This window comes from Oncorhynchus clarkii, chromosome 11 (genome assembly GCF_045791955.1).
Source record: "Oncorhynchus clarkii lewisi isolate Uvic-CL-2024 chromosome 11, UVic_Ocla_1.0, whole genome shotgun sequence".
Classification (NCBI taxonomy): Eukaryota; Metazoa; Chordata; class Actinopteri; order Salmoniformes; family Salmonidae; genus Oncorhynchus; species Oncorhynchus clarkii.
The window spans coordinates 15,585,286-15,608,782 of NC_092157.1; the positions used below are offsets into that span (position 1 = coordinate 15,585,286).

The 23,497-nt window shown below is 45.1% G+C and overlaps 2 protein-coding genes across 6 annotated transcripts; one reads left to right on the forward strand and one right to left on the reverse strand.

Moving 5' to 3' along the window:
• Positions 1-319: 319 nt before the first annotated feature.
• On the reverse strand, positions 320-15,450 carry LOC139420261 (protein shisa-2-like). Its single transcript, XM_071170151.1, has 2 exons — positions 14,628-15,450; positions 320-4,197 (listed from the first exon to the last, which is right to left on the reverse strand). Exons 1-2 carry the CDS (start codon positions 14,941-14,943, stop codon positions 3,617-3,619), a joined length of 897 nt encoding a protein of 298 aa, XP_071026252.1. The 5' UTR covers positions 14,944-15,450; the 3' UTR covers positions 320-3,616.
• A 462-nt stretch (positions 15,451-15,912) lies between these two features.
• LOC139420640 (spindle and centriole associated protein 1) lies at positions 15,913-23,427 on the forward strand. 5 transcript variants are annotated; one of them, XM_071170843.1, is made up of 18 exons: positions 15,913-16,031; positions 17,409-17,504; positions 17,617-17,664; positions 17,755-17,901; positions 18,130-18,232; positions 19,730-19,848; positions 19,913-20,007; positions 20,243-20,394; positions 20,544-20,669; positions 20,824-21,116; positions 21,201-21,332; positions 21,465-21,594; positions 21,681-21,821; positions 21,923-22,383; positions 22,550-22,724; positions 22,811-22,890; positions 23,113-23,146; positions 23,237-23,427. In XM_071170843.1, exons 2-16 carry the CDS (start codon positions 17,409-17,411, stop codon positions 22,888-22,890), a joined length of 2,298 nt encoding a protein of 765 aa, XP_071026944.1. In that variant the 5' UTR covers positions 15,913-16,031; the 3' UTR covers positions 23,113-23,146; positions 23,237-23,427. The 5 variants fall into 5 exon arrangements, with proteins under 5 accessions (XP_071026944.1, XP_071026942.1, XP_071026941.1 ...); XM_071170841.1 differs by having other exon boundaries at positions 15,917-16,031; positions 22,808-22,886; positions 23,086-23,146; XM_071170840.1 differs by lacking the exon at positions 15,913-16,031 and having other exon boundaries at positions 17,100-17,504; positions 22,808-22,886; positions 23,086-23,146.
• The last annotated feature ends 70 nt before the right edge of the window (positions 23,428-23,497 follow it).

Consider the following 23,497-nt stretch of genomic DNA (forward strand, 5'->3'; position numbering starts at 1 on the left):
TTATCCTCAATGCTGCTATCGAAGTCATTCCAAAGTGTAGGTTTAACAGAGCAAATGAAATGTGACTATACTCATTTATCCTCAATGCTGCTATCGAAGTCATTCCAAAGTGTAGGTTTAACAGAGCAAATGAAATGTGACTATACTCATTTATCCTCAATGCTGCTATCGAAGTCATTCCAAAGTGTAGGTTTAACAGAGCAAATGAAATGTGACTGTACTCATTTATCCTCAATGCTGCTATCGAAGTCATTCCAAAGTGTAGGTTTAACAGAGCAAATGAAATGTGACTATACTCATTTATCCTCAATGCTGCTATCGAAGTCATTCCAAAGTGTAGGTTTAACAGAGCAAATGAAATGTGACTATACTCATTTATCCTCAATGATGCTATTTAGGCATTTGCAAAGTCATCAACAGCCATTGTTTCAATTCAAACCAGAATTCAGCAAAAAAAAGACAGCAGAATAGGGATAGGTTTGGAACAGAGGCCTAATGGGTCTGAGACCAGACCCAGGACCCGAGCGAGTCTGGGTCCAAAATTCAAACTTTTCCCTCCGGTCCGGGTCAGGTCCTGTTTGATTGTCATCGGGTCTCGGGTCTATGTAACTACAGCTGAAAGACCTGAGTGGACCTGAATGGACCCAACCTCGGCTCTGCATAGCCTATAGCATATTTATTTTACGTTAATAAGGCCTCTCCAACATATCTTTTTGTTAACCAAAAGAGCTACTTGGCTAGCAAACATACATTTTTTGTTACTCGGCTCCAATCGAGTCTGGTCTAGACCCGGACCGGTTGCTGTCGTGTCCATTCGTGTTCGGGTCTGATTGTTTTCGGGTCCGTTCGGGATCCAGGTCCAACTTTTTGGAGCCGATAAAGACCTCTAGTTTCAAGCTCTAGTTGATAAAAATGAAATGATATTTAGTGATGTTGAATTGTGTTTAGTTGTCAACGCAACCATAAGTTGGATTCCTGTCTCCATTTCAACCAATAATCTAAGTTAAAGAATAGGACTTAATCAAATCAAACTTTATTTAAAGTGCATTTAAAGTTTGATTTGATTTAGTATTATTCTTTAACTTAGATTTTTGGTTGAGATGGAGACAAACTTAATTTGTAGACGAACTGTAATTAAAGCCCGACTAAATTAGTAACACAGATGGAACTATCCAAGCAGAAGATAAATCTCCTTCATGTTGATATTTGGTTGGCTGACTTACCCAGTCTCTTTGCTCCGGCAAAACGCCACGCCACAAATGTTTATTTATTTTCCGCAATTAAGTATGTAGCGATTGATAGAGCAGTGGAAGAATTCAATGTGAGTCATCAGGCAAGATATTTGGTTGTGTTGACATCCAAATACAATTCAATATCACTTTTGAAATAACATAAATTACATATTTATTTGTCGACAAGTTAACAAATTATATGTTGGATTCACATCGCCAACTCAACCAAAAATAAAAGTTAAAGAATGGAACTATCCAAACAGTAGATACATTTCCTTTAAAATGTTGATATTTGGGTGCATTGTCAACCAAACAATTCAATATTACTTTTGTAATAGCCTTAATTTAAGGATATTTACTCTATCTTACAAACAAATGTCAAGTTCAACCTTAAAATGAGTAACACATCCACGGCCACATTTTTAGGTCACTGTAACTACACATTATGTAATTAGATAAAGTATGCATGTTTAAGATAGCATGCATCGGTCATCATAGGTCTGTGGAGATCTTCACAATCGCTTTAATAATCTGTGCAGAATCTGGAACGGCATTGATCACTTGCTCCACGTACTGTCATCTCAACTGCCATCCAGGTCATTTGGTTCGGCTAATAGATGAAACACAGTGATGTCACAATAATCTGTTGTATAAATAAACAACATATCTGACATTGTATTCCCATTTGAACTTTGCTGTGCTTTTAAATGGTTGGCACAGTGATAGACATTTGATAGACATTTGGGGGACAACTAAACCAAAGATCAGACATTGTCTTTCCATTAGAATTTGGTTGAAAGCATAGTGATAACACGTTGGAAATTCAACTAACTTTGGCTGTCTTTTTGAGTGAATAGAGCCCTAATGGGTCGTCTCGATCAAATATTACCCAATAATCCAGGTAGATTTTTTTTTTTTACCTTTATTTAACTAGGCAAGTCAGTTAAGAACAAATTCTTATTTTCAATGACAGCCTAGTGGGTTAACTGGGGCAGAACAACAGATTTGTACCTTGTCAGCTCAGGGATTTGAACTTGCAACCTTTCGGTTCCTAGTCCAACACTCTAACCACTAGGCTACCCTGCCGCCCTGAAATGACGTGGTGTGCCCAGTGGGTCTTGTCCATTTTTTTGCTGTTCTTTTTCTACCCACCTGAAGTGAAAATAACTGTTGGAAATGCCCTGAAACCTTCCAGCACAACTCCAGTCTACCTTCAGTAAACGCACACACCAGCACACACACCTCTTTCACAGGAGGGAAACTCAGTGAGGTGGAACAGTTGGCAGACAGCTTTTACTGCGTTATTATTTCTGCAATCTTCAGAAGGTTGCCGATCACAGCTACACACACACACATACATACGCACACACACACATACATATACACACACACCTCCTTTCAGGCACATTTATTTCCAAGTCCGTGCGTGAGTGTTTGTGTATTTTAATTTTGTGGGTTCTCTTGTGTATAGGCAAGTGTGTGTGCGTTTCCGCTCAAGGCAGTGGGTAGGTGTGTGTGTGTGTGTGTGGGGTGGGGGGGGGGGGTAAGGCTGGAGCGTCACAGTCTGTGTCCTGTGTTCACTTCATTAGACATCAACAGGCCTACAGGGAGAGAGGGACTGTTTTTCACATCACACCGCCTGCATTTCCCATTACATACTAAACACTCATATACACACGTCCTCACACACATACACACATACTATACACTCATATACACACCTACTATACACTCATACACACATACTACACACTCATATACACACATACTACACACTCATATACACACATACTATACACTCATATACACACGTCCTCACACACATACACACATACTATACACTCATATACACACATACTATACACTCATATACACACACACATAGTACATCCGTTAACATACACCCACTCACCACCACATACACTGACAGTAATACACACACAGCACATTCTGTACATATAGTCACATACACACATAGCCACACTGGACACAGCACCCTCACTCGTACTGTACATACACACATTCACTCATTTACAAACACATACAACAAACGCTACACTGACAAACTTCAAGACGTTAAACCCACACACTCTGCTGCGAGTCATTGGCCCTGGTGGGCAGCATCACCCCTCTGTGTGTTGCTGAATGAGGACAACCAGCAACACACTGTGGCTGGTCAGGCACAGATCCCAGCTTCGGTTTTACGAGTCCTCTGTGTGAGCCTGAGTCCATATCATTCTCTCTCCAAGCTGGCGAGCTCCCAATGTCCCCATAATGTTTCTAATGCAGTCCCCATAAGGTTTCTCACACAGTCCCCATAAGGTTTCTCAAACAGTCCCCATAAGGCCCTCACAAGGTCTGTTACACACAGTCCCCAAAATGGATTAAACTGTTACTGGAGGGTACTTCTGCTCGCTGGTGACACTGGCCACACTGGTGGGTGGGGGGTAGGGGGACTGCAGCTGTCTGTAGCCCCCCTGGGTGGGGTCCAGGTAGACCCCCTGGGGTGGAGACATGTGGTGGGTGGCATAGCCGATGTACTGGGGGTGGATGAACTGTCCCTGGTGGGGCATGATCTGGGTGGCCTGCTGGCAGTTGAGCACGGAGAAGTTGGTTGGCATGTTGACGAAGACACTGGCGTCTGGAGGGAGACAGCAGGAGGCCTGGGCACGCATCATGGGCTGGGGGGCCGGGCGAGGCACCTGGGCAGGAGGGGCAGAGGAACTGGACGAGGTGGCCGTACTTGATTGGCGGGAAGAGGAACCGCGAGACGTTCCCACGCTAGCCATCATGGGAATAGTCTCCAGGAGACGGCCGCCACCAGACCCGCCTCCTCCCCCGCCCCCTGATGACAGTTCCTGTTTGGGGCGGAGACAGTGGCAACAGCAAACGGCAACCACGGAACCCACCAGGACGAAAGCCACGAACACAGAGCCCACGATCAGGAAGGGAACGTAGATGGGTACTGTGGAGAGAGGAAGGAAGAAGGGTGAGAGAGTGGGAGGGAGGGAGGTTTTCAGTGGTTTGACGATAACACATTTTTAACAAACAAGGGAAAAAATATGTTTTTCTTTCTTCCAGTATCAAATATACACTATATATACAAAAGTATGTGGACAAATTAGTGGATTTGGCTATTTCAACCACACCCGTGGTTGACAGGTGTATAAAATCGAGCACACAGCCATGCAATCTCCATCGACAAACATTGGCAGTAGAATGGCCTTACTGAAGAGCCCAGTGACTTTCAATGTGGCACTGTCATAGGATGCCACCTTTCCAGCAAGTCAGTTCGTCAAATTTCTGCCCTGCTAGAGCTGCCCCGGTCAACTATATGTGCTGTTATTGTGAAGTGGAAACGTCTAGGAGCAACATCGGCTCAGCCACGACGTGGTAGGCCACGCAAGCTCACAGAACGGGACTGCAGAGTGCTGAAGTACGTAACACGTAAACATGGTCTGTCCTCAATTGCAAAACTCACTATCAAGTTTTAAACTGCCTCTGGAAGCAACGTCAGCACAAGAACTGTTTGTCGGGAGCTTCATGAAATGGGTTTCCATGGCCAAGCAGCCGCACACAAACATAAGATCACCATGCGCAATGCCAAGTGTCGGCTGGAGTGGTGGGAAGCTCACCACCATTGGACTCTGGAGCAGCACTGCAAGCACAGACTGGAATATGTTCCGGGATTCTTCCGATGACATTGAGGAGTACACCACATCAGTCACTGGCTTCATCAAAAAGTGCATCGATGACATCGTCCCCACAGTGACTGTACGTGCATACCCCAACCAGAAGCCATGGATTAGAGGCAACATCCGCAATGAGCTAAAGGGTAGAGCTGCCGCTTTCAAGGAGAGGGTCTCTACCCCGGAAGCTTATAAGAAATCCCGCTATGCCCTCCGACGAACCATCAAACAGGTAAAGCTTCAATACAGGACTAAGATCGAATCGTACTACACCAGCTCCGACGCTCGTTGGCTGTGTCAGGGCCTGCAAGCTATTACAGACTACAAAGGGAAGCACAGCAGAGAGCTGTCCAGTGACACAAGCCTACCAGACGAGCTAAATTACTTCTATGCTCACTTCGAGGCAAGTAACACTGAAACATGCATGAGAGCATCAGCTGTTCCGGGCGACTATGTCACATTAACAAGGCCGCAGGGCCAGACGGATTACCAGGACGTGTACTCTGAGCATGCGCTGACCAACTAGCAAGTGTCTTCACTGACATTTTCAACCTCTCCCTGTCTGAGTCTCTAATACCAACATGTTTCAAGCAGACCACCATAGTCCTGGTGCTCAAGCACACTAAGATAACATGCATAAATGACTACCGACCCATAGCACTCACATCTGTAGCCATGAAGTGCTTTGAATGGCTCACATCAACACCATTATCCCAGAAACCCTAGACCCACTCCAATTTGCATACCATCCAAACAGATCCACGGATGATGTAATCTCTATTGCACTCCACACTGCCCTCTTTTCACACCTGGACAAAAGGAACACCTGACTAGAACCAAACAATTTGATCATATTACTACAGTGCTAGCCTCCCTACACTGACTTCCTGTTAAGGCAAGGGATGATTTCAAGGTTTTACCGCTAACCTACAAAGCATTACATGGGCTTGCTCCTACCTATCTTTCCGATTTGATCCTGCCGTACATACCTACACATACGCTACGGTCACAAGACACAGGCCTCCTAATTGTCCCTAGAATTTCTAAGCAAACAGCTGGAGGCAGGGCTTTCTCCTATAGAGCTCCATTTTTATGGAAAGATCTACCTACCCATGTGAGAGACGCGGACTCGGTGTCAACCTTTAAGTCTTTACTGAAGACTCATCTCTTCAGTGGGTCATATGATTGAGTGTAGTCTGGCCCAGGGGTGTGAAGGTGAACGGAAAGGCTCTGGAGCAACGAACCGCACTTGCTGTCTCTGCCTGGTCCCTTCTCTCCACTGGGATTCTCTGCCTCTAACCCTATTACAGAGGATGAGTCACTGGCTTACTGGTGCTCTTCCATGCCGTCCCTAGGAGGGGTGCGTCACTTGAGTGGGTTGAGTCACTGGCGTGATCTTCCTGTCTGGGTTGGTGCCTCCCCTTGGGTTGCGCCGTGGCAGAGATCTTTGTGGGCTATACTTGGCCTTGTCTCAGGATGGTAAGTTGGTGGTTGAAGATATCCCTCTAGTGGTGTGGGGGCTGTGCTTTGGCAAAGTGGGTGGGGTTATATCCTTCCTGTTTGGCCCTGTCCGGGGGTATCATCGGATGGGGCCACAGTGTCTCCTGACCCCTCCTGTCTCAGCCTCCAGTATTTATGCTGCAGTAGTTTATGTGTCGGGGGCTAGGGTCAGTTTGTTATATCTGGAGTACTTCTCCTATCTCATCCGGTGTCCTGTGTGAATTTAAGTATGCTCTCTCTAATTCTCTCTTTCTCTCTTTCTTTCTCCCTCCCAGAGGACCATGCCTCAGGACTGCCTGGCATGATGGCTCCTTGCTGACACCTGGCCGTGCTGCTGTTCCAGTTTCAACTGTTCTGCCTGTGGCTATGGAACCCTGACCTGTGCTGTTTTCTACTGTCTAGAGACAGCAGGAGCGGTAGAGAAACTCTTAATGATCGGCTATGAAAAGCCAACTGACATTTACTCCTGAGGTGCTGACTTGCTACACCCTCGACAACTACTGTGATTATTATTATTTGACCATGCTGGTCATTTATGAACATTTGAACATCTTGGCCATGTTCTGTTATAATCTCCACCCAGCACAGCCACAAGAGGACTGGCCACTCCTCATAGCCTGGTTCCTCTCTAGGTTTCTTCCAAGGTTTTGGCCTTTCTAGGGAGTTTTTCCTAGCCACCGTGCTTCTACACCTGCATTGCTTGCTGTTTGGGGTTTTAGCCTGGGTTTCTGTACAGCCCTTTGAGATATCAGCTGATGTAAGAAGGGCTATATAAATAAATGTGATTTTGATTTGACCTACTGTATGTGAGAATGCTATTAATTGACTACAGCTCAGCGCTCCACACCATGGTGCCCTCAAAGCTCATCGCTAAGCTAAGAACCCTGGGACTAAACACCTCCCCATGCAACTGGATCCTGGACTTTCTGACGGGCCGCCCCCAGGTGGTAAGGGTAGGTAACAACACGGGGGCCCCTCATGGATGCGTGCTCAGTCTCCTCCTGTACTCCCTGTTCACTCATGACTGCACTGCCAGGCACGACTCCAACACCATCATTAAGTTTGCTGATGACACAACAGTGGCAGGTATGATCACCGACAATGACAAGATAGCCTATAGGGAGGAGGTCAGAGACCTGACCGTGTGGTGCAAGGACACAGTCGTGAAGAGGGCCTGACAAAACCTATTCCCCCTCAGGAGACTGAAAAGATTTGGCATGGGTCCTGAGATCCTCAAAAGGTTTTACAGCTGCACCATCGAGAGCATGGTTCATCACTGCCTGGTATTGCAACTGCTCGGACTCACACAAGGCACTACAGAGGCCAAGCTTCCTGCCATCCAGGACCTCTCTACCAGGCGGTGTCAGAGGAAGGCCCTAAAAATTGTCAAAGATTCCAACCACCCTAGTCATAGACTGTTCTCGCTGCTACCGCACGGCAAGCGGTACCAGAGCGCCAAGTCTAGGTCCAAGAGGCTTCTAAACAGCTTCTACCCCCAAGCCATAAGATTCCTGAAAATCTAATCAAATGGCTACCCAGACTATTTGCATTGCCCCCCCACCCCCTCTTTTACGTTGCTGCTACTCTCTGTTATTATCTATGCATACTCACTTTAATAACTCTACTTACCTGTACATATTACCTAAATTACCTTGACACACCGGTGCCCCCAGCACATTGATTCTGTACCAGTACCCCCTGTATATAGCCTCCACATTGATTCTGTACCAGTACCCCCTGTATATAGCCTCCACATTGATTCTGTACCAGTACCCCCTGTATATAGCCTCCACGTTGATTCTGTACCAGTACCCCCTGTATACAGCCTCCACATTGATTCTGTACCAGTACCCCCTGTATATAGCCTCCACATTGATTCTGTACCATTACCCCCTGTATATAGCCTCCACATTGATTCTGTACCAGTACCCCCTGTATATAGCCTCCACATTGATTCTGTACCAGTACCCCCTGTATATAGCCTCCACATTGATTCTGTACCAGTACCCCCTGTATATAGCCTCCACATTGATTCTGTACCAGTAGCCCCTGTATATAGCCTCCACATTGATTCTGTACCAGTACCCCCTGTATATAGCCTCCACATTGATTCTGTACCAGTAGCCCCTGTATATAGCCTCGTTATTTTTATTTGTTACTTTTATTTATAGTTTTTTTTAGGTATTTTTCTTAAAACTGCATTGTTGGTTAAGGGCTTGTAAGTAAGCATTTTGTTGTAAGTTCTCGTCTCCTGACAAATCTGGATTTTCCAGGAGAACTATCTGCCCCAATGCATAGTGCCAACTGTAAAGTTTGGTGGAGGAGTAATAATGGTCTGGGGCTGTTTTTCATGGTTCGGGCTAGGCCCCTTAGTTCCAGTGAAGGGAAATCTTAACTCTACAGCATACGTGACATTCTAGACGATTCTGTGCTGCCAACTTTGTTCCAACAGTTTAGGGAAAGCACTTTCCTGTTTCAGCATGACAATGCCCCTGTGCGCAAAGTGAGGTCCATACAGAAATGGTTTGTCAAGATTGGTGTGGAAGAACTTAACTTACCTGCACAGAGCCCTGACCTCAACTCCATCGAACACCTTTGGAATTAATTGGAACGCCGACTGCGAGCAGGGCCCAGTCTCCCAACATCAGTGCCTGACGTCATTCATGCTCTTGTGGCTTAATGGAAGCAAGTCCCAGCATCAATGTTCCAACATCTAGTGGAAGACTTCGCAGAAAAGTAGAGGCTGTTATAGCAGCAAAGGGGGGACCAACTCCATGTTAATGCCCATGATTTTGGAATGAGATGTTCGACGAGCAGGTGTCCACATACTTTTGGTCATGTAGTGTACATTAAGACAGGGCTGTTCTTTCTATAACAAGCAGAGCAGAGCGAGGATAGAACTTCCTCAGACCATAACCACTTACGCCCTCAGACAAAACAAACTGAACAAACTACAACAGCAACATGATGAAGTGGTTTATTCTACCATCAAGACTTTTGACATGATTTTGGAAAATATCCTCTTTCCTTGAACTAGTAAAGTTGAGAGACCAAGAGTGAACTGCAGTGAGAAAAACAGTTTGTCAAAAAGTTCAAGCAAGAGCTGTTACACTCACGTGTTTTTACCTCACCCATAAACCCAAATGAGAGCGAAAGAGAAATGGAGTGAGATGGTGAGACAAAAGAGAAAAGAGGGAGAGACGAAATTAGAGGAAGAAAGGCCGAGACAGAGGTGGACTAGTGGCGTGCCTCCAGGGGGCCCCAGTCCCTCATTAGAAGTTATTAACTTTGTTTTGATCTGTTCTTATCCTGCGCACCCAGCTGTGGCCCCCCCAACCCCCAACCCCCCTCCACCGACCCTGTACCTATCTGTCTGAGTGAGTTTATGCTTGCGTTTGATCTGTGTTTGTCTGTGAGAGGGGGGATTCTGTCTCATACCAAAGTTATGTAGCCAGAACTTATGTGGGTCTTCCTGACCTCTTCTCCTATATAAATCCACATCGCGCTATGGCATTTAAACCAGAATAGTCCCTTATACTGTATAGAGGCAGCGTTAAGACATATTGAGAGTGGCATTAATGATGGCTGGTTTGGAGTAATGCAACAGATCACATTGAAGGCCTAATTCCATACATCTTTTCAACATGATATAGGCCAACCTTGCAGTGGGGCTCTAATGCATACTACATCTCTCTTACTGTAACCTTTGAACCATAGTAACAGCTGTGACTCTGGAGATAAAGCAGGCTACTGTGTGTTCAATCCGATCATCTGCATGATTCTCGCATGATTAGCATGTAATTCACCCCTTAAAGTACACAGCTGTTTTTCTGCCATCTGTCTAGTGTAAACCAGTTCCAGGAAGTACAGTACCCAGCTAGCACATAACGTTCTGAGAACCATGTGTTTCTTATTGATTGGTGAGAGTGTGGTTGTCCCATGGTTATTTTACATACAACCTTCCCACAACGTTCTGGTAATGGTGCAGGATAGTTGCTTGGCTTTGAAACATTCTCAGCACATTTAAGGAACTTGTTATATATTATATTTTCTTGCTATTTCATTACTTTAACAGACCGTTTCCTAAAAGTTCAAACATGGTTACATTTCATTTCAATCTTGGTAATGTTCTAGGAACATTCTCCAACTGGTTTGACATTGGTAATGTTCTAGGAACGTTCTCCAACTGGTTTGACATTGGTAATGTTCTAGGAACGTTCTCCAACTGGTTTGACATTGGTAATGTTCTAGGAACGTTCTCCAACTGGTTTGACATTGGTAATGTTCTAGGAACGTTCTCCAACTGGTTTGACATTGGGAATATTTTTCAATAGTTCAGAGAGTGGTAAGAAAAAGATTTATTCTGTGGGAATTACGTTTCCTACAGGTTTTGCTCACGGTTCTATTTAAAGTTATGTTCTCAAATTGTTCCGAGAATATTAAGAAAACGTTCCATAAATAACACAACAAAACTTTCATTTTTTGTTATTTAAAAACATACATTCCATTATCAGCATCAACAAAACTCTCTCTATCCTCTATCTTGTTAAGTGTTTCAAATCTGATCTTAATGAGTGCCTGTTTCCTTTGAAATGGGGACTGTTTGAATAGACTAAAATGAACAGCTTTGTATGTGTAAAAAAAACATGGAATGCTAGATCCATCCTTGTGGCACAATTGACTAATTCCATGGATGTAGAAGAGAAGATTATAGGTTTGAATCTCACTGATGCCGTCTCACAATAAAAAATACATGTATTTGCATGATTAATGCCTAAGAGAGGGGTGTCAAACTCATTCCACGGGGGGCTTAGTGTCTGCTGGTTTTAGTTTTTTCCTTTCAAGTAAGACCTAGACAACCAGGTGAGGAGAGTTCCTTACTAATTAGTGACCTTAATTCATCAATCAAATACAAGGGAGGAGAGAAAACTCGAAGACAATTGGCCCTCCGTGGAATGAGTTTGACACGTGAAAGTTTTAAGGAAGTTATTCAAAAACTTCTAAATAACTTATAGGCCTCAGAGCGTTAATAAAACCTCCCAGGAATACTTCCAAGGAAACGGAGTAAAACATTCTCAGAACCTCCCTCCAACCTAAAAAAAAAAAGTTCACTTGTGTTCTCAGAACGTTTAAAAAAACGTATTAAGTATGCCTTTTTTCCCACAACCAATGTGAAACCAAAAGCCTACGTTCCCACAACTTCCAAGGAACCAAATGTTTTATGCTGGATGAATCATGTTAAGATGACTTGGTAATGAAGCAGCAGGCTAACTCTCTTACAGAGTGAAGGTAGAGGATGGCAGTGTCGCCTACTACAGCATACAGAAAGTGGTTCATAGTAAACGTAAGTGTTCTTTGGGTGTTTCGTTAACTTTTGACCCAACAGTGAGCGCTCATGGGGAATGTTGGCAGCAATGGTTCGAGTGGCAGGACCAGGGCAGAGTTGAGGTGCTTCCTCGCACACACGTACACACGCACACACGCACACAGGCACACACCCGTTTGGAGCACAATGGGGAACTTGTTACATGACAACTGATTTCATGAGATTTATTGTTCCTCTGGTTAAGTTACTCATTTTCCAGTTTGAATACTCCAAAGTGTTATGGAGTGTAACTGTAACCCTGAGAGAGGCAGTGACTCGTTCTGTCATTTTCCTTTTTCATTCTCTCTCTCTCCTTAACACACACTCGTTCTCTCCCTCTGAGCAACATCAAAAGTCACCAGCTTTTCAAAGGACCATTTCAAGATGTCTAAAGTTTGAAGCTATAGGCACTCATTAGATAAGACTAATTCTGGGACAACAGTCAACTTGACTAGTGGTAAAGAGGTAGAAGCTGAGGCGCTATTACATCAATTTTATGAGCCCATTACCTATTTCCTATTATAAACTGGGTGGTTCGAGCCCTGAATGCTGATTGGCTGAAAGCCATTGTATATCAGACCGTATACCATAGGTATGACAAAACATGTATTTTTACTCCTCTAATTATGTTGGTAACAAGTTTATAATAGCAATAAGGCACCCTGCGGTTTTGTGGTATATGGCCAATACTGTATACCACGGCTAAGGGCTGTATCCAGGCACTCCGCGTTCCGTCGTGCATAAAAACAGCCCTTAGCCGTGGTATATTGGCCATATACCACACCCCCTCTGGCCTTATTGCTTAATTGAACAGCTGTTAGCTTCAATACCTCACAGCCAAACCATACCATGATCAGGTTTAGAGGAGCTTTTCTTTAAGAGAGTTATGTAGCTACTATGGATATGAGTTAGTGCGTAAGGCTCCAGAAAGTCCTCTAATGTCCTCCTAACGGCGTCACATGATATGTGAATACAGCCTATAGTCTGACAGAGACACAAGTAAAATGGCTGATGGAAGAAGTGTAGTAATGACAGTGCTGTGACATTATCTGTTGGAGAGTGTCTATAGTTTCCATTCAGCCCACTAGTCTATTCCACACCTGTTGCTGGACTGGGACTGGGACAGCCCTACTCTGTCTGCAGTAATATCAGCCCCCATCTCTCTGTTCTTGTTTGGGCATATTATGTGTAACTGACTGCTCGTCCTCTCCCCATTCAAATCCCCGGGGTCCTCTCCTTTCCTGAATCCCACACATGTTCCTTCATGTTGAATGTTAGGCTCTGTTTATTGTTCTTAATGCATATACAGTATCCTTGGGGTTATTCATTGACATGGCTGTGTGTATCTTTGCTTTGTGATTAATTGGTTGCCCTGTACATAAAAAAAATGAATTAAATGTACAAGCGGTGCCTTGCATGACAAAATACTTCATTTTTTTGCCAGTTTAAGTTATTTTGGCTGTTGTTCACTATATGAAAATGTATTTGGCTCTTTCTGGAGTGATAAGTGATGACTCTTTCAACAAATGCCAAGAGAGAAACACACTGTATTCTACTCTACAAGAAAGGCATGCTCTGTTGATGTGTATGTTTAATATCTGTACTACGTGTAGCCAACTATTTGTTTTCTTTGATAAATGACCATTGCAAGATTTTTGACTCATAGTAAATGTGCCTCTCATTTTGTAATGTGCAAGCACTTAATGTGTGTGCACTGTAATGTCTCTTTTCTTCCTATATGATGCAGCTTTCTGTGCTACAACTGTAATGAGAATGTGATGGAAATATGTTGGAAACATGTCAAAGACATCAATAACTAATACCTGTTTGGACCTTGAAGATTTTCAGTAAATCTGCTTTCAATAAAAATAATGAAGAATTATGACATCTGTTCTTCCAATCACACCCAATTGTTAGGCTAGTACTAACTCACTGCTAAGACTTAGATGAGGTTACAATGTGACATTATTAGGCGCTTCCGTTCCATGCGCAATTGGTCATGGACACCCTGTCACGCAACGTAAAAAAAAAGGCCTGGATAAAGTACAAATGTGCGTTGAAATCATGTGAATGTAACTAGACGGTAAACGTCAGGAAGGAACATACAGGGGATTCATTCCTAATGTGTTTGGGATGGGAATTAACCGTTCACATAGGCCTATACCTCAGCGGAATCGACACGCAAGCGCGGGGAAATGATTCATAACGCGATTTGTTTTTATGAACAGAGCTGTCAGCGCCGTCGCGAGCCAATGGCCTAAAGATCCGGTCAAGTCCAAACTTGATCCTCGTGGGGACAGTGCGCTGCTCGAGCTCTGCAGTCCCCGCGGCGCGCGTGTGTTGGTGCTAGAACAAACACAGCTATTTATAACGCCACGCAGCACAATTTTCCATTTGTGAGTGCGTGGGTTTATGGTGTCAACTGGCTTCTCTGCAGCTGTTGCTGCCAACTGAACCGGTACGCTATCTTTAAGCGATTTTTAAGCTCCCAGATAGATAGTGGTTGAAAAGACTAGAACATGTTTGAAAGAAACTCATAACTCCAACTTTCAATTAAGTATCATTTGTTCTAGGCCTGGGCCATTGTGGCCTAAACCTTTATTAAAATGAGGCAATTAGGCCCTCTCTTTCTGTCTCCCTCATCTCCTTGAAAATGCAATTTTGCTGGCGTAGCCTATAATTAAGTTAAACAATTTAAACTGAGCCAGTTTAAAATCTAATTTAGAAATTACTTTATAATTTTTAGCAGACAAGGAGAGCTTTGCAGCCTTGAGGCAGAGCGTTTGGCACAGCTGCTGTGGCCCCTAAAGCTGGCCGTGCTGGGCCAGACAGAGTTCTTACCTGCGCCCGTCTCCTTGTTCTCTTTGCTGTCGGTGCCCGGTTGCTGGGCTTGCTTGTCGTTGTCACAAGTCCCCTGGTCCAGCCGTGCTTCATTCCTGGAGCAGCAGTACCGCAGCTCGCATTTCCCGCAGCAGATGATGGCATCCTCACCATCGAACTTCTCCGGGCACTGGAAGCCCTCTCTCCATGTGCCCTGGGTGTCATGCCAACCGTGACAGTACTCCCCACTCGCCTTCACGTCAATAATAGCCAGGAGCAGAGTCACAACCACGGTGACAGACATTGGGAGACCTCCGCCACCCCACATCCCGACCATGGTGCCCGTGTGTGTGCACACTGGGCGCGCTATGAGACAGAGGCTTTCTTTCTTTTACTCTCAGGCTTTAACCTGGTTAACAAAGTGATACGGAGAATGAATGAACCGAAAGAGCGAGGCGACAAAATGGAAACAAAACAAACGACTTTGAAACTATCATTTGACAGTGGAATTCCGTGGGTAATCCTACAGCCTAATTCAATAGATCCACAAATTTGTCACCAAAGCGCTCCTTTTAAAAGTGTCCACTGTTTGAAGTTGATCACAAGATTCCAAGTAGCGTTAGTAACGCTTGTTGAGAAAATAAAACATGATCAAATATCCAGAACATAAATAGCCTACATTTGGCACCAATCTTACAAATAGCCTATTATTTCATAGCGCGTCTTTCACTCTCAATTTCACAGCTGTGAGCTCTCGGAGCCCCGGGTAAATCCAACATCAATCCAGGCTGAGCGGAATCCCTCTGGCATGGAAGCGAGGCTGTCCATGGTCTCCTGAAAATACGCTTCTCGGATGACTTTCCCCCAGAGATGCAGCGAAACCAACACTGGCCTTACATGTAATCCATACGTGCCATGCGAGTATTCTCACGGATTCTCCCCCTGTCCCTCTGTCCAGTCCACCACACCAGCAATTTGTTTTTATCCTCTTCTAATGTGTCATGAGGTTAACTTCTCAAAACTGTTCTACAGTAGACCAAATTTTGGAAACTAGACCATGAGACTAAAATCGAATAGAGCATGGCAGTCACAGTCTCTGGTGCTCATTAAGGATAGGCTACGCCATAAAGAGACGTGCAAGGGATGTAAACTTTTCACGCATTCATACAGTATTGCCTCCCAGGCTCTCACTCCTAGTCCATCTATGGCGAGAGTGCCTCGAATGAGAGGTGGGCTACTAGTTCAGCCATGCGCTTGCGCATTGGTTACTGACATTTTTCTAGACTTTTCAGCGCTCAGCTCAGCCAGTTGTCAGTGTGAAGAACTGTCACTGCGTACGGTTCCGAGGAGCCCCACCGCTTTCTGAGGGTAGCCCCGGTGCGGCATTGGGTGTGGGTGCCCCCTTGGGACCCCTGCGCGCACAATGTAAGAGCGCACGCACTGTCTGCTGGCCGGCCGGCACTCATACATTATCACATTAAATTGACTTATGTGCATACAAACTTTGGCCAGGACGCACGCACGCGCGCACGCATTCTCTCACACGGATGTGAATTGACCTTCTCGAGTGAATACCCTATAGCTAGGAATTAGAATACTAATATGAATTTAATAGGATCTCTATGGTGAATACTAACTGATATATTAGGTTTACTACCTACTTTTTTCTGTTAGGCTACATTACATCTTTGTCCTGATTATGTTGTTCGATGTTCAAGGTGAGTACTGTCTGTTCTGTCATATGGGAGCTGAAAATAATTTGTAAGATGACATTGCCACCTGGTGGTCATACGTATTAGCACAAATCCATAGAACCACTTGTGTTTTTCCCATTACTGATTATGCAAATACTATACATTGTTGTCATTTTATATTTTGAACGTGATGAAGAGTGGACCTATGTTTCAGGTCATTTTTATAGTGTTTAGCTCTATCTCAAGCTCTCTTGCTACATCTACATCTCTTTAAAACAACTCTGCGTGCCTTGCTTGTAGCTGTTAAAGACTACATTTCCCATTATGCCAAAGAGCTCCTCAAAGATGTTTTATAACTTAACCAAGATAGACAACAACCAGTCGTTTACAATGGGGAACAAATTAGTCATAGTGGCAGAACAAGCAAGGAAGTGGGAAGAGCCAAGCACGAACTAGCGAGATCCTATTGGGTTGTTCTAGCACATCTGCATATTACCGTTAGGGAACGCCTACTTTGTTAAGAACGCGTGTGCAATAACTCAATTCGCCTTTGAGCACCTTCTAAACAACGCGATGTTGTAAAAAGTTTGCAAAGGGCAAATTCTACCAAACTTAGTCCACTATGTTCATACCAGATTGTAGTTTTGGGAACAGAAAACTGTATTGAGATCAAATATTTCATCGATGAGAACATTTGCAGAATGTCGGCAAAAATCCATAGTGGGCTTCCTTTCACTACCATATTTGGTAGTGAGTGGAAACGGAAAGCGGATGCTTCACATTTATCAGTGAAATATCTGTGTCATTGTTCTATCTGTGGTGTCGTTTTATTGGTAACTAGGAGGTTACACATTTCACCCAGAAGCGCGCAACAACTGTTGAACACAGCGCCACTCCACAACGGAAAGAAAACAATGAATACAGCAAACTAACTAAACACTTTTCTACAGTTAATAACCTAGTTTGCCAGCAAGCTACAACTGCCTAGTTTAAGTGTAGCTTGCGTATGACTTTCATTGAAAAAACTCCTGGCAAACAACATAGTTAGGTAGGCTAACGTTAGCCAGCTAATCAGACATTTTCTAGCTAGTTATCGTTTTCTTCCCAGATGTCGTTTACGAGGGTGGGCCGCTTACAGCACGGTCAAGGAAAACGACCTGCTGTGCGTCCCAAGAAGGCCAATGCCCCGAAGAGAGAGTGGGTGGTGAGTGTGCTAGTAGTTGCTGTCCCTGTCATGGAATCAACTTTGCCACCAGGGGAGAAGGAAGAGATACATTTATGAAATTATGATGACTACCATCTTCTGCTAATTTCAGAGCACCGTCCATGACCTCTCTGTACACAAGGCTTCACCGGAGGAGCTGGTAAGAGAGACTTGTTGTTGTTTTCTCTCATTTTGTTATGTTGTTAGTTATCCTAGGTCAGTATGCCTACTCCTCTCTCCTCCTCCTCAGAATCGTCGTCATGAGATGCACCGGTCCCAGAACCGAGTGGTGGCCCAGTGGGAGCTGAGAGAGAGAGCTCTGAGACACAGGAGGAAGAAGGACCTCCCTGGTAGCCCAGCTCCGCTAGACCGCTCCAGCCTCAACATCATCAGAGAGGTGAGGAGTACAGACAGACCTCATGCGCAGATCGTAGGGGTATCTCACGTAAATCTAATTTGACATGAAACTACTTTGAAATTGCAAACTCGAGTCAGCTTGCAACTCAGTGAACACTTACATCCCCTTGATTCCCCACAGATGTTTATTGAATGTTGTTTATATTACATAACTGCAGATTAAACCTTTGTCTTCACACTGAAGACTTGTTATCTCATTGTGCTGTAGGTGTTCTCAGATCAGTTTCAACTGCAGGACGTTCTGGCCCGGTCAGACAGAGCTATGGCTGTGGTCAAAGACTTGTTTGGCGACGCGCCTCGCAGGCAGACCGGTATGATACTGCTCTTATCCTGCTATGGATTAATGAATGGCTTTTCAATGTGTTTTGATCATGTGTTGGTTATTGTATGTCTGTGTTTGAATGTTCTCTATGCATCTTACAGGGTTTCTGTTGTGGCACCGGACATTTGAGAAATTTACCAGACCCATAACTTGATTAGGGCGTCCACCCGCGTTGCTCTGAATGACTGAAAGCACATTTAGATTATGGTAATTCATATTAACATGCAACTCGAGGATGGAACTACATGCATCCTTACCAAATTCCAATGCGCACTTTGAAGATTTTAGAATAAGTGTCCACATTTACTTTTCCTCAGCCAACAAGACGAGTAATGAACAGCAAAATCACAAGCCTTTGTCAATCTACTATCCCCCATAGTAGGAAAGTTGACCTATTCTATTGGTCAGCTTGTCAAGAAAGAGAGCCTGTTCCAAACACTCTGGGACAGTTGTGGGATGATAGATCCCAAATTCAACCAGTAGGCATAGACTACATAACCAAAACTTTAAAAAGCAATGAGTCTGATGCAACAAATCAGAACATTTCGCTTAAAATGTTGATACTATTATTTCTAATTGAGGCTTTTCACAAATGTTCGTTCCATAATGCAATTAGCGGGAAAACGCCGTTGTCAAAAGCGCATCACACATGCGAGACGTTTCATGTGACAGAGATGGAAATATCCATTAGAAATGTAGAAAGAGGGGAGATCTAAAGATACAACAACTAACATGGGTTGATAATATGACTAGGATTGTGCCTTTGGCTACTGGACAATGTAAAAAAATAAAGTTGATTTGAAAACCAATAGAACATGAGAGAAATAGTCTACTGGTTTCAATGGCATATGGAAGTCTGAATAAAATAAATGCCTCTACGGACGTGGTCTGATTTTGGCTAGGCTGCTTTGAAGCAAGGTTAAATATACCTCATATGTAGCAAAATGTTCAGGATTCACATAATTAGGTCTTGTTTTCAAAATGCACACGGCCTCCATTTCATTGCAAAGTGGTGTGTGATGCACTGATGAAGCCAAAGCGCGCTTCAATTACCAGTTGATGAATACAAATACTAGTTATTTTTAATTGTGGCCATCAAAACTGTTTTTAACACACGATTGCATTTAGAATTGTTGCGCACTGATTGTGCCTATAAAGGCAGGTTTCAGTCTAGCAGCAACGAAACAGCTGTTTGAGATGCTGTAGCAGAAGCTCTCCTGTTGTCTGACATGTTTTCTGTACACTGTAATAAATAACATGCCTGACGAGTATGCACGTGCACCTTTAGACCGGTCAAATGTATTTACATCGACTGGTATTTCCATCAGTTAGCCTAATAGGCATTATTTCACAATGGGATTTTTATTTTTCTCCCGGTCAATCAGCTTTTCCATTTTTTTATTGTCTTAAAGCTGGTTATTACTGACTGGTTAATGGAAGCTCTAAAGTAGTGTTGTGAGTGATTTGTATTCTTTATTTTTCTCAGGGTTCCCCAGTGTTACCATGGCTCCAGACTGTGGCTCTGACTCAGACCTGCCTGTCCTGCAGAAACCAGAGGCCCCAACACAGCTCTCCCTCCTCAGCCAGTCCATGATGGACCCACAGGTACTGCTCTCTTTCTCTTTGTGTTTGTGTTTCCATTTCTTAACATATGTATTTTTTATTTCAGGCTCTGAATGAGCTGGAGGACTCTGTTGAAGACCATAGTGATGAAGAAACTGGCCATTCTGCCTCTGTCAATTTCAACTCCAACATGGATACCAGGTAACAACGCTGACATTCTGCCAAACACTTACCAATGCCCACACACACCCATTACAAGTGATTATTTGCCAGACAGCAGCCCCCCCCCACACCTCTCTGATTCAGAGGGGTTGAGTTAAATGCGGAAGACACTTTTCGGTTGAATGCATTCAGTTGTACAACTGACTAGGTATCCCCTTTTCCCTTATCTGTTGTAATGTCTCTATCATAAGCTCACATCCTTTTCTGTTGTCAGTTGCAAGGTGTATACCCGGAAAGTGAAAGCCAAGCCTTGTACTAGAGGAGGGAAGCAGCAAAGACCCCAGTGTAACTCCAACCTCCAGGGGGCAGGAGGAGACAGCCCCCCTCAGACTCCCAGTGCCTCAGGGGGAACCCAAGTACAAGCAGGTAAGAGGACAGATCATTTAACTGGGAAAAAGGATGGATAATGTCATGTACTATACATCAACTCTTACTCCCTATTTTCTCTCTCTCTCTCTTGCTCTATCACCCTCATTCTCTTTCCTTTCCTCCTCTTTCTTCCTCCTTCTCTCCAGCTCTGAATGCCACAGTAAAAGTCCAGCGGTTGTGGTCCAGACAGCCCCAACCCCAGCCTGAACCTGGGGAGCATTTCACCCTGGTCACTCAGGTCCTGAACCCAGACCCTCCTCTCACCCGCTCAGGTATGACTCATAGTGCATCGCAACAACAGTCAATTCATCAGGTACTATTGTTTAAAGTTGACTGAATTAGTGAACATTAATGCATAGTAGTGCAGTAATTGGTTCATAGAGGCATATGTTAACATGTTTCTCCTATGTGTCTGTTTCTATGTAGGCAGGAAGAGCCGGTCCTCGAAAGCCAGTAGGGGGCGCAGTACTGAGTCAGGTCTGGATGGCTCTACCCTCAGCTCTCTGAGTGGGAACCAGTCTAGCCTGGGGCTGCTGCAGGGCCTGCTGGGTCAGGTGGAGACAGAGCTGGATGGCCTAGGGCTAGAGGAGCCTCCCAGAGCCCCAGGAGCAGGGGAAGGAGAGGGGACGACGAGGCCAAAGCACAGCACACACAGCCTCACAGGCTTCTCTGTGGCTCTGGTGTCTACACTGGGCCGCCTGGCTAGACTACTCAGACAGGTATGCCTAACGACTATTCGACTGGTTCTCTGTGTCTGTTCTGTTCTGCCAGTATGAATGATAACTCTATCCCCTGTGGGTCAGAGAGAGGAGGAGGCTCAGAGGGAGGGAAAGGAGAGGAGGAGGCTGGAGGTGGAGGTGAAGGAGCAGAGAGGGATGATAGACGCCCTCACCGCAGAGACCCTGACCCTGAGAGAGGAGAGCGCCGCCCTGCAGGTCAGAATAGACATCACACACACAGTATCTCTCTACATCACTTCTACCTTAAGAATGGCTTCCAAGGCTAATTCATGATTCTTCATATCATTATGTGCGATGAAGAGGTCTCTAATAGTGTTTTCCCTCCAGGCAGGTTTGCAGCAGCGAGCGTGTGATCTGGAACAGAGGCTGGACACAGTGGTGCTGGTTCTGGGGGGATTGGGGGTACTAGGAGGAGACGGGGACTATGAGCCCCAAGAGACTGGCAGCATAGCTACAGGTCAGTACACACACACACACACATGGTTCACTATACTTTTCCTCAACATGTTATGAGTGTTGGTAAAGACTTGTGTCCCTATGCAGGCAGTGAGTGGGAACCGTCCTATGATGCAGACGCTCCTGTACCCTCCTATGAACAGAATCAGACAGGTCTCACTCTCAACCCTGCTGTGCTGCTCTCTCCACCACGTCAGAGAGACAATCGGCCACACGGTCACACTTCAGGTAACAGGTCTCTCTCTCTACCTCTTTCTGGGTTGTCTATTTGGCTCTACTCTGCTCTCTTTCTTCATGTTTTCATTCTGTCATGTTGCTCTCCTCCCCAGCTGTTCATTCCCTGGCTCTTCACCACGTTCCCTCTCTCCTTGTGACCCGGGGCTCCTGTGACGACCTCCAGACCTTCAGCTCCGCCCCCTCTCTCTTCAGCCTGCCCCGCCCTGCCCCTACACCCCCTCCAGCCGCCACCCCAGACCCCCTCCCTCTCCTCTGCGATCCGTCCCAGGGTGCCATGCTGTCTCAGATTGCCGAGCTGACCCGTCAGAACGCCCTCATACGGGATCAGCTGGGGCAGTTCCACCCCGCTACTCCTCCCTCCGGGTCAGAGATTTGTGAAGGTCAGAGTTCAGGCATGGGGTCTGTCTCCAGCAGCACAGGGAGACTGACTCCCCAACAGGGCATGGAGAAGAGAGGCTTCGTTCCCAGCAGTACAGGCAGAACAACACCCCAGCGTGAGGCAGGGAGAGAGAGGGGGACATGGTCCTGTGGTGGAGAGCAGCAAACACAGCAGGTGAGGTCACATCTAACAGAACACTCACTGTCCAGATTTCAGGTCTCTTGAGTACTGTACCGTACGGCATGATAAACATTCCATGAGGTGAACATACTGGTGTCTTCTATCAAGTTTTGCATGAATGACAGGTGAAGTACCTGCTGTTTCTCTGTGTCTCCTACAGTCTGTGGTTCGTGAGGGCCCAGGCTGTGAGAGCAGTGTGGAACAGCGTCTCCTAGAGCTCAACAGGCAGAGTGCAGCAGCCAGGAGCAGACTGCTGGAGCTTATAGAACAACAGAGACAGAGCTCCTCCTCAGCCAGAGTCTCCCCTTCTGTCTCCCCCATACCTCCACTGTCAGGTCAGGCAGCTGTGTGTGTGAGACAAGAGGTGTGTGTTGTAACCATCTCCACACAGTATTCATTACTACTTTCTCCCTCTCAGCAGCAGGCCTGAGCCCAGAGTCATCCATGCTGCTGCCTGAACAGGACCCCTCCCCCCTGGGCAGCGGAGGTAGTAGACGGTGAGTCTGAAATAAGAACTGTAACCATTAGGGAGGACTGTAAATTTAGAGAGAACCGTAAATGGGACAATACAACACTGACTTTAGATCTGTGACTAGGACATTTCATTCTAACCGACTCGGCAGGTGATGTGGAAGAAGGGATCAGAGGTCAGGGGAATGATGGTCATCTTGACTGAGGAGGTCCTGTGTGTTTCAGGTCTGCTGGTGGGGTCTCTCCACAAAGCCTTGGAGGACAGTCCAGAGGCAGCAGGACTCCGGTACACACACACACTGGTTCATCCTATTTGTGGAATGTTTAGTGTTTTTTTTAAGGACGATCATACAGTTTTCCCTTTTGTCCAGTACAGGTGGACAAGCTGAAAGGAGAAGGCTGGTTTGCGTTGTCCACACATGTAAGATGAACAAGTTAAGAACTGAATACAGAAACTCCCTGTAACTTTTAGTAGAGGTCACTTTAGACTTAAAATGTTGTTTCTTTACCCTGTTTTTACCTATGCAATTTTATTATGGTTGTGAATTAAAACTTTTGATAACTGTGGTTGTGTTGCTGGTGCAGGCATTATTTTCTACCTCATTGTACACACACAATAACACAGCACAACTTCGCT